At 50.4% G+C, this 15,553-nt stretch overlaps 1 protein-coding gene across 2 annotated transcripts in view; it reads left to right on the top strand.

Annotated features, from left to right (window-relative positions):
- Positions 1–15,553, top strand: part of MYRIP (myosin VIIA and Rab interacting protein) — a 360,073-nt gene that overhangs the window by 273,542 nt on the left and 70,978 nt on the right. For both annotated transcript variants that reach the window (XM_056129423.1, XM_056129424.1), the window contains exons 6-8: positions 5,708–5,805; positions 6,022–6,102; positions 8,270–8,413. In XM_056129423.1, coding sequence (XP_055985398.1) covers positions 5,708–5,805; positions 6,022–6,102; positions 8,270–8,413 — 323 coding nt within the window. The remainder of the gene's footprint in view (positions 1–5,707; positions 5,806–6,021; positions 6,103–8,269; positions 8,414–15,553) is intronic.

The raw sequence follows: 15,553 nt of genomic DNA on the forward strand, positions 1-15,553 counted from the left end.
GGCCATTGAGGGCTTAGCTGTTCTTCAGGAATCTTCATTTTGCCTTATCCTAATCAAACTCCTAGGCCACATAGACCTACGCACAAGAGGTATCCTTCCCTCCACCCCTTCCCCCATAACCTCTCTGTCACCCCCATCCCCACAAGCTCTAGTCCCAATCATAGCCTTTCTTTCCATTCTCAAGCCCATGGTCTGAAGCTCCCCTGCCCAGAATTCTCCCATATTAATATTAGCTTTCAGTGGGCATTAGTTTCTGTCAGGATTCTAATAAGATACACGTGGAGAGATTGATTTAAGGGCTCAACTCCCACCTCTGGCACCTAGCAAGTCCAGAACAACAGGTCAGATCAAAAGGCTGCAAACTCCAGTAAGGGCAGTGGTGAGGCAGTGTATCTGTTGTGGGAAACCTCAGCTGTTTCTTGTAAGGCCTTTCAGCCGATTGGATGGCACCCACCCATATTATCAAGGGTGATCTCTTTTTATTTCAAGCCATCTCTTTTAGGTGTTAGTCACATCTACAAAATACCTTCATGGCAACACCTTGTAATAACGTGTCAAATATGATGGAAAACCCAGTCAAATCCAGCTGACTATCCCACTATCTAACTGTTCTTCTAAACCATGGACCCCTGCTTCTACCTTCTTATTCTCCTTCCCTACCAACCAGTTGTATTTTTTTCCTGAGATATTATAGAGCTTCCCCACTTTAAACCAAAATGTTCCCAGTGTCCCAACTTCACCCTTACCCCAAACCACAAATAGAGATCTGTGAACACGGTCACCCTCCCATTCACGGGCTTCACCCCTCACTTCACAGCAGGCACTCGGGCACCCAAGCACCCCTGAGCTTAGAATGTCTGAGTGTGAACCCCACTGGTCCATCAGGACATCACAGGGGACCCTCAGGAAGCCTATCCTGGGGCTCTTGGGAGGCAATTGGTAAATTTGGATGAGCGTTTGTGGTGTGCCTCTTCTATGAAAAATACTTTGATTTGTCTCCGGGAAGCACTCGGTGGGATGGCAGCTTGAATTTTGTAGACTCTGCTTAATTGAAGCACGTAGGGAAAGAGTGTGTTCAGACAGGCCACGCTAAGCTCGGTCATGTCTGTCAGAGGTGGCCAGTGATGTTCTTACACGCAGGCTCCATTTCTGGGACTGCTCCTAGGTCTGTCTGCACATATCATTATGTTTGCTGAAAGCCATTTCCTCTTTGCAGTTGTGTTCTTTAGAAATATTGAATTTTTATTTAACTGAAGGATTGATGCATTTATGAATTGATATATTTATACCTCATCTCACTCTACAAAGAACATGAAGCAGCTTTTAAGAAATAGTCATATGCAAAAGTAGAGACAGAGTATGGGGGAAATTGCCACAGAGGCAGGGGGAAGGTTGGGATGGGGGGGGGATACTGGGGACATTGGTGGTGGAAAAAATGCACTGGTGGAGGGATAGGTGTTTGATCATTATATGACAGAAACTCAAACATGAAAACTTTGTAACTATATCTCACAGTGACTCAATTAAAAAATAAAGAAAAAGTGTTTAATTATTGCTTGCCTAATACATAACTAATAAGTAGCTTTGTAAATCATGGATCTTAAATAAAAATTAAGGAGGAAAAGCAATAAACCAGCATAGCAATGTAACAGGCTGCAAAATCAATAAAACAAAAAACTTGGAGGGAAAAAAAGAGACATATGTTCAGTGATGCATGACTTGGAGGTTATAAATGGAAACTGGAACCTCACGCCAGAGGAGACCCAGACACCAGTGCTCACACACCTTGCAGAGCTCTAGCTGATATGATTTGGGTATCTGGGACAAACACAGAGAGGGAAGAGAAAACGTCACATTTGATGATAGCATTATTTGTTTAACTCACTGATACCTGTATTATTTCACTTTTCTCATTAACATCATGGGCTTTGGAGATAAGAGCCCTAAAATTCAGGCATCAGCTCTCATAGTCTCTTACTCTCTCACAATATGACGCTGAGCAAGGTACCCCTGCCTCTCTGTGCTCCAGTACTCCCATCTTTTTAGGGGTCCTTGCTGAGTGGGTAGCTGTGCAGTAAGACTCTACCACGATGGTGGGTGTGACCCTCAAGCTGGGAACCACCATGGGGTCGAGCTTGGTGTAACTGACCAGTGCTGCTCTGATGGCTATTTCTGATTTCTTAATCACTTAATCACTTAACTTCCCGTTAGTCGTAGATTTGCTCGAGCGGGCGCCAGTAACGTCTCCATTTGTCCCTGTCGCGTGCTAGTGTAGCCCAAGGGCATCTGTTCGCTCTGGGAACATGAAGGGCCTCAAACCGATCGTTCATGATCTTGATGAAGAAGTCTGACCATCTGGAAGGTGGGCGACCACGCGGTCTTTTGACATCCCGTGGAATCCAGTCGGTAACAGCTCTAGTCCAGCGGTCGTCTTTAAATCTCATTACGTGACCAGCCCATCTGATTTTCGACACCTTGGCAAATGAGACAGCGTCCCTGATTCTTGATCGTCGACGGATGTCAGAACTCCGGATTCTTTCTCTCATTTGAGTGAAACGTGATATTCCAAGCATAGCTCTTTCTATTCTTCTTTGGGAGACCTGAATAGTGTTCTCATCTTGTTTGTGTAGGGCCCAGGTCTCTGAGGCATATGTTAATGCAGGAAGAACAGTGGAATCAAAGAGATGTGCCCGGAGCCAGAGGTTCTTCGTCCTCTTAGCTATTTCTTCGACATTCTTGAAGGCGTTGCAAGCCGCTCTCTTCCTCCCGTGCAGCTCGGGTGCCAGGTCATTTGTCATGTTGACCTCTCGACCTAGGTACACATAGCTGTTGCATTCGGAGATGGTCGTTCCGTTGAGAGCAAATGGGGCATCAGGAACAAGGCTGTTTCTCATAAACATTGTCTTCGTAAGATTCAGCTGTAGTCCTACCTTTCCACACTCATGGTCAAAGTCGGCCAGCATTTGTGCTGTTTGGCTGATGTTTGGTGTTATTAAAACAATGTCATCAGCAAAGCGGAGGTGGTGTAGTTGCCGACCATCTATCTTCACTCCCATTCCTTCCCATCCCAGTCGTCGCATGATGTTCTCGAGGGTGGCACTGAAGAGTTTCGGTGAAATGGTATCACCCTGCCGCACCCCTCTCTTGACATCAACGATCACTTCTTTGTAGAATGGTGAGATCCTGGTAGTGAATCCACAATACAGCTCACAGAGGATCCTGATGTATTGGGCTTGAATGCCCTGATTGGCTAGGGCTTCAATGACCGCTTCCATCTCAACAGAATCAAAGGCCTTCTTTAAATCAATGAACGTTAAACAGAGCGGCATCTTGAACTCCCAAGAAACCTCAATGAGCTTGGTTATCGTGTGGATATGGTCGATGGTGCTGAATCCTTTGCGGAACCCGGCTTGCTCGCATGGTTGTCCTTCATCTAGTGTTCTGCCAATCCTATTTAGGATGACTCAAGTGAACAACTTGTAGATGACAGACAATAGGCAGATCGGGCGATAGTTGCCAATGTCATGGATGTCTCCCTTCTTGAACGGTCCTTGTACGGTCCTGCTGGTTTTCCACTGGGACGGAAGCTTGCATTCAGACAGGTAGCGAGTGAAGAGCCGAGCCAGTGTATTGATGAGTACTGAGGGCAGGTTCTTCAGGTGTTCAGGTCTGACCTTGTCTGGGCCGGGTGCTGTTCGTTTCTTTACCAATGAAATGGCGTGTCGGATTTCGGAAGGGAGAATGTTGGGAACGGCATATCCATCCTGTGGATTTTGGTATGTGGGCAAGTGGACATGGCTATCGAAGAGATTTGAGTAGAAATCATGGATAATCTTCTCCATTGCCGTTCTGGAGGATGTGATGGATCTATCAGGACGTCAGAGGGCAGTCATCTTGGTCTTGTAGTTGGCGAAGGACAGGCTGGCATTACGAATACTTTTCCCGGCTTCTGCCGCATCTACCAGCACTTCTGCTCTTCTCTCTTTGAGGTCTTCCTTGATCGCATCTCTGCACTGCTTTGCGAGCTCAGACATTAGCTTGTGGTTGCCTGAGGCATGCGCCAAACCACGCTGGCGAATTAGCTCAAGAGTTTTCGAAGATAGGCGATTTTTTGTGGCTCTCTCTTGGCATTCCTCGCACATTCATGGAGGTGCTGAACCAGTCGATCGTATTCCTCGTCAATGTTGTCAACAATGGCATCTTCCCATGTTGCCGCAATAGTGCCAAAGAGTTCCCAGTTGGTGGTCATTCTGGGAGTTCTCTTTTTGAACTTTGCAGCCCTTTCTCCCCGCTCTGTGAAGTAGAATTTTGCACGAAGGAGACGGTGGTCCGATCCCGTTCAAAATTTTGGGACAACAGTGGCATCGGTCAGGCAAAACCGTCGATTGAATATGATGTGGTCTATTTCGTTGTGGAATCGTCCACCAGGAGACTCCCATGTCCATCATTTAGATTCTGCCTTCTGGAACTGTGAGTTACCATGGATGGTCTTGGTCGACATGATGAACTCAGACAGTCTCTCACCCTGTTCGTTCCATTCTAGGCCCTGGGTCCCGATGTGAAGTTCTTCAGCTGATCTTCTCAGTCCTATCTTGGCATTAAAATCACCCACAATGATCTTGTAGAAGGTGTGGTCTTCTTTATAGAACTTCTCTAGCTCCATGTAGGACTTCTCGATTTCTCTTTCATCATAATGAGATGTTGGTGCGTAGACAACGAAGATAGAAACTGCAGGCAGTGAGCCACATCTATTCAAATGTAAACGTCCGATTCGGGTTGTCTTCCTTCGTTGTGGCAGCCTAGTTTGGCCTTGAGATTTTGCCGGCCTCTCCTTTCTCATCCTTCTCAGTGCTGCCATGTCGGTGAAGCCTTCAGTGTCAGGTGAATGAGACCAGTTGTAGTTACTGGTTTTGGCATATCGAATACACAATGGATAGCTTGCCAGGCTCTTCTGATTTAGAGTCTAAAAAAATTCTTCCAAAGGGGGCCAGAGAGATGGTAATACGGTAAGACACTAGCCTTGCATGCAGCCAACCCAACCCCTGGCATCCCATATGGTCGCCTGAGCCCACCAGGAATGATCCCTGGGTACCAGGTGTGGCCCTCCAAAAAAAATCAACAACAAATTCTTTCAAGTATTTTTTATTTACATTAAACCATAGGCATAGCCCATGCCTTTAGAACATTTGTTCTCATCGATATGCACAAAGTAAAGCAATCTTTCTCTGAGAAGGGCACCGTGGAACTGCCATTTCTTTGCACAAAGTCCTTTTACTCAGTGATCTTTAAGCCACTTGGGGTATGGGGTGCTGGTTAGTGAGGAGATACAATGGTGGGTGTGGTCCAGTTTTGCTCTCTGAGAACACTCTGAGGGGTCCTGAGGAATGGAGCCTCTTCAGCACTTGTCAAAGCAAACCCAGACCCAGAAGGTCATCCAGACCAGAAGCGATGGGAGGGTGGAAATTTGAGAAGACTTTTCAAAGGAGACGTCCTTGGGGGTTCCCAGAAACCAGCTCAGTTTAGAAGCAGCGAACCAAGTGGCTGGAGTCATGACAGGGGATCTGGCAGCTCTCAGAGAATCACATAAAGTGTGTTCTTGGAGCAGAGGGGCAGGGGCTTGCATGCCTGCTTTAGAGAGATCTCACCTGGAGACCATTGGCTCACTGCTCTCTCTCAGACAGTGCTCTCTGTTCTCTCTCCTGCCCAGGACATAGCATGATGGACACTTTGGCTGTCGCCTTGCGGGTGGCAGAAGAGGCCATCGAGGAGGCCATTTCCAAAGCAGAAGCCTGTGGGGACAGCCTGGTAGGACATTCCCTCTCCTGCCAGGGTCCTGGTCACCAGGGGACAGCGCAGGGTCTGGGGACAGAAAGTGCACAGGAAACCTGGAGGACGTCCACTTACCTAGGCCTCTCTGGTCTGGAAGTCCAGGAAAGAGAATACAGATGCCCCCCCCACACACACACACACCAGAAGTGCCAACTCAGCCCACGCTCAGCCTACTCTGCCCTCCCATTGCAGGACAAGCAGAACGAGGCCAGTTACCTGCGGGACCACAAGGAGGAGCTCACTGAGGAGCTGGCCACAACCATCCTGCAAAAGGTAGGTGGACTCTGGCCTCCAGAAGCCGCCGAGCACCTGCCCTGTCAGGGCCGGGGCCTTGGGGAGCTGGAGAGAACGTGTGGCCACCATTGTTAAAGAGAGGGGGGCGGAGAGAGACAGAGAGAGAGTGAAAGACAGAGAGAGAGATTGGGGGTGGAGGTGGGAGAGGAGACAGACTGACTGACTGACTGACTGACTGACTGACTGACTGACAGAGCAAGAGAACATGTTTCTTCCCCTCACAGTTCCCAAGTAGTCTGTCACTGAAGAAGCTTAGGAAATGCCCTCCATGCCCTGAGCAGCCCCTGGCCAGGTGTGTCAGCTCATCACTACCAAGAAACTAGCCCCCCGTTTTAGTCAACAAGAACTTCACCAAACCCTACTGTGGATCTTACAATCCACTTCAGTTCTGACCCCAATTACACAGAGCCAGCATTGAGAAGTCAGGAGGCTCAGTCCCACAGACAACCCCCTAGTCCGATGGCAGAAGCAGGTCTCAGGTACCCCCACAACACTACTTCTCTCTCCAAACATCCACTGATTCTGGCATCCCCTAAGGAACTTTCTAGTCTCCCCAAAAGCTCAGTTCTCACAGTGAGTGAATTGAAGGATACAAGTGAATAGTCAGAAGAGACGTGGGAGCATGAGGCACGTGGAAAGTGCACACAGAGCCCCCCAGCCCCTCTGTGCCCACCCCCCTTTGTCTGCATATGCATGTGCACCCTAGCTGTGCTGCTCTCCCCAAAGTCTCCTTGTTCTGTGGATTCTTCCATGTCTCGCTGAGGTGGTCATGGTTGGTTGGGTTACTGACCTCTCAACCTGACCTCCTGTGTGACTGAGCACACCGCGTAGACTTCTGACCTTCCAGTAGTTGGCTTTTTCTGTTCACTGGCCTTCGTCCCCTCTTCTCTCTTGAGCATCACAAATTTTCTACTCTCCCACCTGCAGTTCCAAAGATTTGCAGCTCTGTGTCAGGAACCAGAATCAAAGGCCAAAATCTCCTTTTTTAAAAAAAAAATTTAATCATCCCAGAGTTTCTCTCTCTTTCTCAGGTCTCTGCTGTGACTCCATCGCAAGCTGCAGGCCACAGTCATGTCCTAATGTTCTGCTTCCTGTGGGCCCAATGGAGGGTACCTGAGCTGCACGGCGGGGTGGCGGGGGGTGGCCTGGACTGGGCTGCAGAGTCATGTGACAAAGGGTCATAGGATGAGTGTTGAATGATTCATCTTCCCCTTTTGGTCACAACCATTCATGTCCCTTCTCCACTTCAGCCCCCCAAATGTCTCATCCAATCCCAGTTCAGTGAACAGTCCATCCAGATTCAGCTCCATCCCAGGATAGCTGGGACTCGAGAATCCGGTGCCCTTTGCCCCCTCCCCCCCACACACACATATCCAATGCCCAATGCTGGGATGGGGCTGGGATGGCAGAGGGGGCTGCCAGGGGAGCTGCGACAATCTTGAAACCCCATGGGTCTGTGGCAGTGGGGACGGGCCTCCATCTGGCCCTGCCCTGCCACCAGGTACTGAGCTCAGTTCTTTGTCTTCCTAGCCCCAGGCCCCGTCTTCCTGTGCTGCCTAAGAGGCATGAGGCAGCGTGCCCGTTTGGTGCCTCTGCATTTTCTCAGCTATGTCCGTGCCTGCTGGAAGCCGGGAGCCCAGAGACCTTTATACAAATAGACTCATTAAGTCCAACCGGCTGTGCTCAGCCTAGTGTGGGGTGTCAATGAGCTGAAATCATCCCCGAGGACTCTTCCAGATGCTTCCTAAACCAGGGGTTTACCGCCTGAAGCTCCATTCCTCAGGAGCTGTGTGTCCTCACTTTATAGCTTTACCTCTCTGTGCCCGTCTCTCATCTTTGAGGATAGAGCATGAGAGTGCAGAAGTCTACCCAGGCCAGATATGTGGGGTCCAAGCCCAGAGGCCAGCCCATGGTTGGCACAAAAAGCACTAGAAGCTGTGTGCATCATCATCTGTGAACCATACAGGGCTGTGAAGTGTTCTAGGCTAGAATCTGTCATGAAGCGGATCAAAGCAGGCTGGTGGGCTCTGTCAAAACAAAGTGTTTTTATGACAAAATAAAAAGAAAGAAAAAATCAAAGATGACGCCAAATTACTCCAGAGGCCTCCCGGCCACTTAGCCCTGGCGTTCCCCTTCTTCTCTCCAGATCATCAGAAAACAGAAGAGCAAGAGTGAGCAGCTGGCCGGTGAGGAGCCCGAGTGGTCAGAAGCCCCGAGCTGCAGCGCCCAGGGGGCAGCCGAGGGGAGCTCCACCGCTGTGGGAGGCCACCATGCATCCACCTCCCTCTGGGTGAGTCCCCGTCGTGCCTGGACAGAGCTGTCACACAGTTGCTGTCCTTAGGTGGGAGACACCATCCTTGAACCTGGGGCTGGAAAGCAGATCAACTCAACTGTGAAGAATATGGACATTTTTTTAGGAAAAATGCAGATGGACGGCTATAGGCATTGGGGTGGGGGTGGGGGCCCACCGCAGTGGCGCTCTCTGCAGTGCTTAGGGGTCACCAAGGCTACTTCCAGTGGTGTTTGGGAGGCCTGCGTGTTGGCGGTCAAGCATGCACACAAGCGCTTAGTACTGTTGTAACCCGCCCTGCCCTCCCTCCTTGCCCCCGGCACCCTTACAGGCAATTTTACAAATTCATCCTGAAAAGAGTCACCGTGAGTCCAGTGACGAAGGGTCACTGACTAAGGGTCAGTGTGTGCTTGCAACCTCGCTCCCTGGCTTCACTGAAATGGAGAGGTGTTCATCCGGGGTCCCACTACTGGATGCCAGGAGTCTACTTAACTAGGAACACCCAGACAGAGGCTTGGAAATAAGGAGGTTTTGTTCACCAGTGGGTCGAGTCCAGAGAGGAAGAGTGTCTGGGAACGTTGGCAGGGAACAGGGGGAGGTCTCTCACAAGTGCCCTTTTTCCAGGGCATTTCTGCAAACTCATTTCTGCAAACTTTCGGTGCATGCTCAGTATTATGCGTTAGCAAAGTGGGGCGAGGGGGGCGCTTACATCATGGCATCCCCTACAGCAATGACGTGGAGCAAACAGTGGAGCAAAGGCATCCTAAGACAAGGAATTATCATCACGGTTGCATCAAGGGAAGTGGGGCAAGGTCGTTTTCCCTGCAGTCAGGGGGCCTGGCAGTTTTGCAGTTAACAGCGAAGTATACGCTGAATGGCACGTTACAGCGCCACCAAGTGGTCGAACGTAGACAGGACATAGGGGTGTGGGTCAGCCCTGTGTCCAAGGAGAGGAAGGCAGCAGAGTGCGGGGTTCCTTTCTAGGACTGCAGGGAGTCCCTACCCCAGCCTGTACAATGCTTTGCTGTTTGAGTAGCCCCAGCAGCATGCAGGGAGGTGCAGGGCACAAAGGACACAGAACTGGGCCTTTGGGCTGCCTCTGAGGCTCCCAGAGAAGCACGGGAGCAGCTATGGGCCACAGTGCCCAGCACGTGCTATTCTTTTGACTCTCCAGCTCAAGGTGGGGACACAAGGACTCTTGGCCAGTCTTACAGTGAGGAAACTGAGACTAGAGCTTTGACTGCACACAAGAGAACAGATGAGAAAGGCTTGCAGCTATGCAGGGAGGAGGAGCAGAGGAGACCTTTTCCCCAGCCCTGTAGCCCTGGATCTAGGGGGCTGGAGAGAGAGTGCAGTGGGCAGGGAGCCTTCCTGGCATGTGGCCAATGCAGGTTCGATCCTGACACCACATATGGTCCCCCAAGTCCCTCCAGGAATGAACCCTGAACACGGTTGGATATGAACCCCAAGTTGTTGGGTTTTGTTTTCATTAAAAACTTTTAAAAGCTCAATGTAGGGGTTGGAGCAATAGTGCAGTGGGTACGGTGTTTGTCTTGCATGCAGCCGACATGCAAGTCAGGTTTGATTCCTAGCATCCCATATGGTCCCCAGAGCACCACCAGGAGTAATTCCTGAGTGCATGAGCCAGAAGTAACCCCTGTGCATCACCAGGTGTGACCCAAAAAGCAAAAAACAAAAAGAAGAAGAGCAGCTCGATGTAGCTGCTGCTTTCAGGAGATGACCTGGGTCCATTCTGTAATCTCTGCAGTCCCTGACAGAGTGTGTGGAGCCATGCTGTTCCACCCCATGTGCCCAAGACACAGTGGCCAGTTCTCTTTCCGTTAATCACTGTAGCACTGTCCTCCCATTGTTCATCGATTTGGTCGAGCGGGCCCAGTAACGTCTCCATTTTGAAACTTGTTACTGTGTTTGGCATATTGAATACGTCACAGGAAGATAAAAATGAAAAGGCCGGTTCTCTAGCATTACATTGACCACGTTTCAAGTGCTCAGTCAACCCTGGTCACTATGCATTAGATAGAGCATTTCTATCATTCTGGAAAATTCTGTCATTCTCGCTGCTCTCCGGGTTTAGAGGAGGGCATGGCAAACAAAGAGCAGGAAAATAGATCGGATATTGATCAGGTGCCGTATGGGGCAGTCCGGAGGGAAAACTTGGAGCTGAGGGAGATCTCCCACCTCCCTGCAGCCATTCTCATCCTAGCTCACACACACACACACACGCACACACACACATGCACACGCGCACGCGCACACACATGCACATACATGCACACACAAACACACGCGCACACACATACACACACGCACACACATTCACATACACTCACGCAGAGACGCACATACACATGCACACACGTGCGTACACAAATGCACACACACTCACATGCACTCACGCAGAGATGCACATACAAGCGCACACACACATGCAGACATGCACACATGCACATGCACACACACACGCGCGCGCGCACGCACATCCCAATCCCCTGCTCAAGCTCCACCCCACAGGTCTACCAGATGCAGACTAGAACCCGAGCATCTGCGGACAGACCAAATGCTCTGAGGGCATCCCACACACTGCTGTCCTCCCCGTGGAGGAAGCGCCTTCGCCTGCACACTGCAGAGGTAACCCAAGGCCTGTGCTCGCAGCCCCCCACTCTGCCTCTGGCATCACTTCCTCCCTTCCCCAGAGACACGGGGGACTCGGGGAATAGGACACAGGAGCCCCTTGCTGCAGACAGCTACTTGGGCTTTGTTGCGAAACCCAAACTCAGCCCGTTCCCATTCAAAACAGCCTTTCTCGTCTGCTCTCTTGAAAGAAAGTGCAGGGGAATTGTTCTCCCTTTAATTTCCTCCCTATTGTGTGGGTCTCTGCCTGAAGATGTCATCTCCTCAAAGGCCCCTGCGCAGGGGTCCTTGAAAGCCTGTCCCTTTGGGCGGGGTGGGTGGGGGTTGGTGTTTGCAAAATAGCGGCTTCGTAATAAGATAATCAGGAGGATGCCAGCATGGGCCAGGCAGATACTGCACCGGGTGACTCAGCCACGTCTGTCTGAGTCCCTGCATCTCTTCTGTTTGCCTCTCCCTTACACACACACACACACACACACACACACACACACACACACACACACCATCATTCTCTCACATTCGCTGTCTTGAATGACATCAGTCTAGTAGCTAAAGCCTCTCTATTGGCTACGCTTGGCCCTACAGCTACAAACGCCGAGCGTGGTCTCCGTGTTCAACCCCCAGGAGACCCTCTTCTTGATTCCTCTGCCTCTCTGCCCTGGGTAAGGAATACCCTCTTTTCCTGGCTTCTAGGTGGGCTCCTGGATAGTCGAGATTATCTGGAAGCTGTGTTGCATGCGTCAGAGAGCCTGCCCTGCTGGCAAGAAGGCTCGCTGGAGCAATCGGTGCTCCCATGCCCCCTTCCTATAGAGATGCATGGCATGCAGGGATGTAGCAGCTATGAAGGAAGGAATGATTGCCTGCCTGTTTTCCCCCTAAACTTCAGAGCCAGCTGGTGTGAGTGGTGGGGTCCAGTTAGGCTGGAGAGGTTCAACAGGAGGTAATGTTCTCCAGAGGTCAGAGACGGGCCCCCAAGAGGCCTGAGCGAGCAGTGATGGGGGTCCAGGCTAACCGTACTCACAGGTCATTGCCCCCCTGACCACTCATTTGCTGGGCAAACACGTCAACCTGACTTCACTTGACTCCCACATCATTCCGGTTGGATGAGAACAATTGGGGACATTGCATGACTCCCTGGTGGAGCTTAATACTTGCTCCTATTTGGACGGATACTTATCGAGCAACTGGCCTTGGCACAGGTGAGCAAGACTGAGATTGAGCACACACCCACCACCCCCCTCGTGCCAAGGTCCCTCATGATTCAGGCATTCGCCCACTTCTGAGTCAGCCCCTCACCCCTCAGCACTTGGAGAGGGGGCTGTTGGAAATCCGAACTGCTTGCGTCCATCTTGGCAAGACTTTGCTAGCATGCGAGCTCCCTGGACCCAGGAACTCCGCCATCCTCCCCAGGGCCCTGGGCATTCATGGACAGAAAGTGTAACTCTCCCTGATGTCACTAGTTCTGCTCTTTGTATGCACCCTGGGGTTGGGTCAGAGGGAGGGATGATAAAGGAAACTGTGCATGGGAGTGAAAGGGTGGACACAGGGAAAAGCCACCGTAAGTGAGGGTGAAAAAAATCGTTCAAGTAATTCAATCACTTTCCAGGAACCCAGGGGTTGAATGTGTGCTAGTAAACACTTTCTTGTGACGCCATCTGCTGGACTGTGTGCTCGTTGCAGCCTGTTAGTCCCGGAACTGGGGCTTTTGCAGCCTTCCCCGGACAGAAATTCTAGAGCATAGCAGTTAAGAGTCCGGAGACCCGTTGAATGTTTCTCGGGGACCGTTTGTGATTGTCAACGAAGTTTATTCTAGAGAATGAAACAGGGATTGAAAGAGACTCTAAAATGCCTGAAATAAGAGATGAAAACCGGGTGTTGTGGACGCTCATGAAAAACACGAGATTGTCTTACCGGTTTGGTCCTGTAAGGGACTTTTCATTTCTAGGTTCTGGCTTTTATAGACACGGTGAGCACTTGTATCCCATTGACTTGACCTCACAAACCTCTGATGGGCAGCTCTGTGCACACATCAAATCCCATTTGGGCCAGTGCCGAAAGAGAGATTAAATATTTTCCCTCTTTGGGAACATATTTCGGTGCTTTACAGGGAGAAGCTTGTTAGTCTACAGACAGATTGGGTGATGCAGAGAAAACAGCTCACGTGAGGCTGCGCTCAGACTGTGCCAGCTGCCCACCGGCTCCTTAAGGGCACGCTTAGGTTCTAATCCTACAAATTGGACCATAAACATGAGACCCAGAATGTGACCCGAGAGATCACTTTGCCTTCTAGAGCTCAGTCTGGAGGGAAGTGGACACGTTAGGACGTAAGGAAAAGCAGCGAAGACGCTTTGGGGTCAGGCAGACGGCTCAAGTGTTAGGACACGAGCTGAGACTGCCCAATGAGGGGGCAGCATCGTGGCCCCCAGCACCACCCGCTGGACCTAGGTCAAGCTGTGCTGTGAATGGGCCCACCCCCACCCCACCCCACACCCCACTGCTGGTATCCTCTATAAAAGAATTTTTTGCTTCATTTTTATTCACTTCTCTGGCCCCTGGGCCAGCAGCACCATCTCTGAAGTCTCTGATTGTCAGTCTAGGAATTAGTCAGCACACGGCAAGCTTCTGAATGCCCACTCCCACAAGCCTGGGCCCTGTTCTGCTTCAGAACCACTCAGGATCCTAGAATTAGAGCTGTGCCCCGCAGAGTGATGGGTGTGGTACCTGGATGAACGGTCACTTGACCTCGACACGTGTGTGCGTGTGTGTGTGTGTGTGTGTGTATGTGTGTGTGTACGTGGCCTCCAACCCAGTATGACTCCGGGGGTTGCTTCCTATTTCTTTCTCTCGTTTTCCAACTTTATCCAAGAGAGTAATATACAACCAAAAAAAGTCAGGTACCTCAGAACCACACCCAATCTCATTTTCATTCCACAACAGACATTCTTTGGTGTTCTATAGCAATGCTAGGAGCTGGTCCTATCACGTTACAGACCTTCAGCTTCCTTGTTGTTTGCAGTCTGGTAGGGACACACGACAAAAATGAGACAGTGAAATGTGGGAGCTGCAGAGATACTACAATGTGTCAGGCACTTGCCTTGCACATGGCTGACCCAGGTTCGATCCCCAGAACCACACAAACTCCTCTGAGCCCTACAAGGAGTGATTCCAGAGCACAGAGCCAGGAGTAATCCCTGCACACAAGATGGTGTGCTCAAAAACAAACAGAAAACCCAGTAGCATGTTGACAGTCGAGTGGGGCAAAACCCAAGGAAGCCCAGGACCCCCAGCCAGCTTGGGACTAGGGAACACACAGCCATGGCCTGTTTGAGCTGATGCACGGAAGCTGGTTGCTCTCCTAAGGGAGAGCTCATTCCTCCTGGGCTCTGACCTGACCTTCCCTGACCTCCGACAGTCAGCCTGTGGCCCTTTATGAACTGGTCTGTACTCGGTCGCTGGGAGGGGGTAAGCTGAGATCCAGCACTGGCTGAGCTGAGAGCCTGATATGCAGCTGTAAAGGTCCAGATTGGGTTTTGCAAACTCATCTTTCTCCTAATAGCAAGTGGGGAAAGGGGTTTTGCTACACTTTTTAATTATAGTTTTGGGGTCACACCTGCTGGTGCGCAGGAATACGCCCAGCTTGATGGGATTGTGGGGGGTTGGCGGGGAGTTCTACGCTGGATTCTCCCGCAGGCAAATCCCATGCTGGTAGGAGTGGTGCCCTCGGTCCTTAGCGATCTTTCCTTTTTAAAAGAATTTTTAAAAATTTTCTTTCTAGGGGGCTGGAGAGATAGCACAGCAGGTAGGGCATTTGCCTTGCACGTGGCCGACCCGGGTTCGATTCCCAGCATCCCATATGGTCCCCTGAGCACCGCCAGGAGTAATTCCTGAGTGCAGAGCCAGGTGTAACCCCTGTGCATCGCCGGGTGTGACCCAAAAAAGAAAATAAATAAGTAAATAAATAAAATTATTGAAAAAAATTCTTTCTATTGAATCACCATGACATACACAGTTACAAACTTGCTCATGATTGGGTTTCAGTCAGATAATGTTCCAACACCCTTCACCAGTGTACATGACTATAAAAACCAGCTCCCGGAACAACTTATTATAACATCTTATTATCTCATTCCTACTTTGGACAAACTAGCAGGTTTCTGAATGTTGTCCCCCACAGGGCAGAGTCTGGCAAACTCCCTGTGGCGTACCCAATATGCCAAGTACCAGTAACAATGATGGGTCTCATTCTCCTAAAGAGCCTTGAATATAATCTCAGGGCTAGGATGAAGGAGATGTTACTGGGGCCTGCTCGAGGCAATCGACGAATAACAGGATGATTTGAGATTTGTGTGAATGTTCCAACACCCTTCACCAGTGTACATTCCCCACCCACAATGTTTCAGTTTCCCTCCATCAAACTGCCTCTATGGCAGGCACCTCTCTCTGTCTCTCTGTCTCTCTGTCTCTCTCTGTCTCTGTCTCTGTCTCTGT

The sequence above is a fragment of the Sorex fumeus genome, unplaced genomic scaffold (genome assembly GCF_029834395.1).
Source record: "Sorex fumeus unplaced genomic scaffold, SorFum_2.1 ptg000072l, whole genome shotgun sequence".
Classification (NCBI taxonomy): domain Eukaryota; kingdom Metazoa; phylum Chordata; class Mammalia; order Eulipotyphla; family Soricidae; genus Sorex; species Sorex fumeus.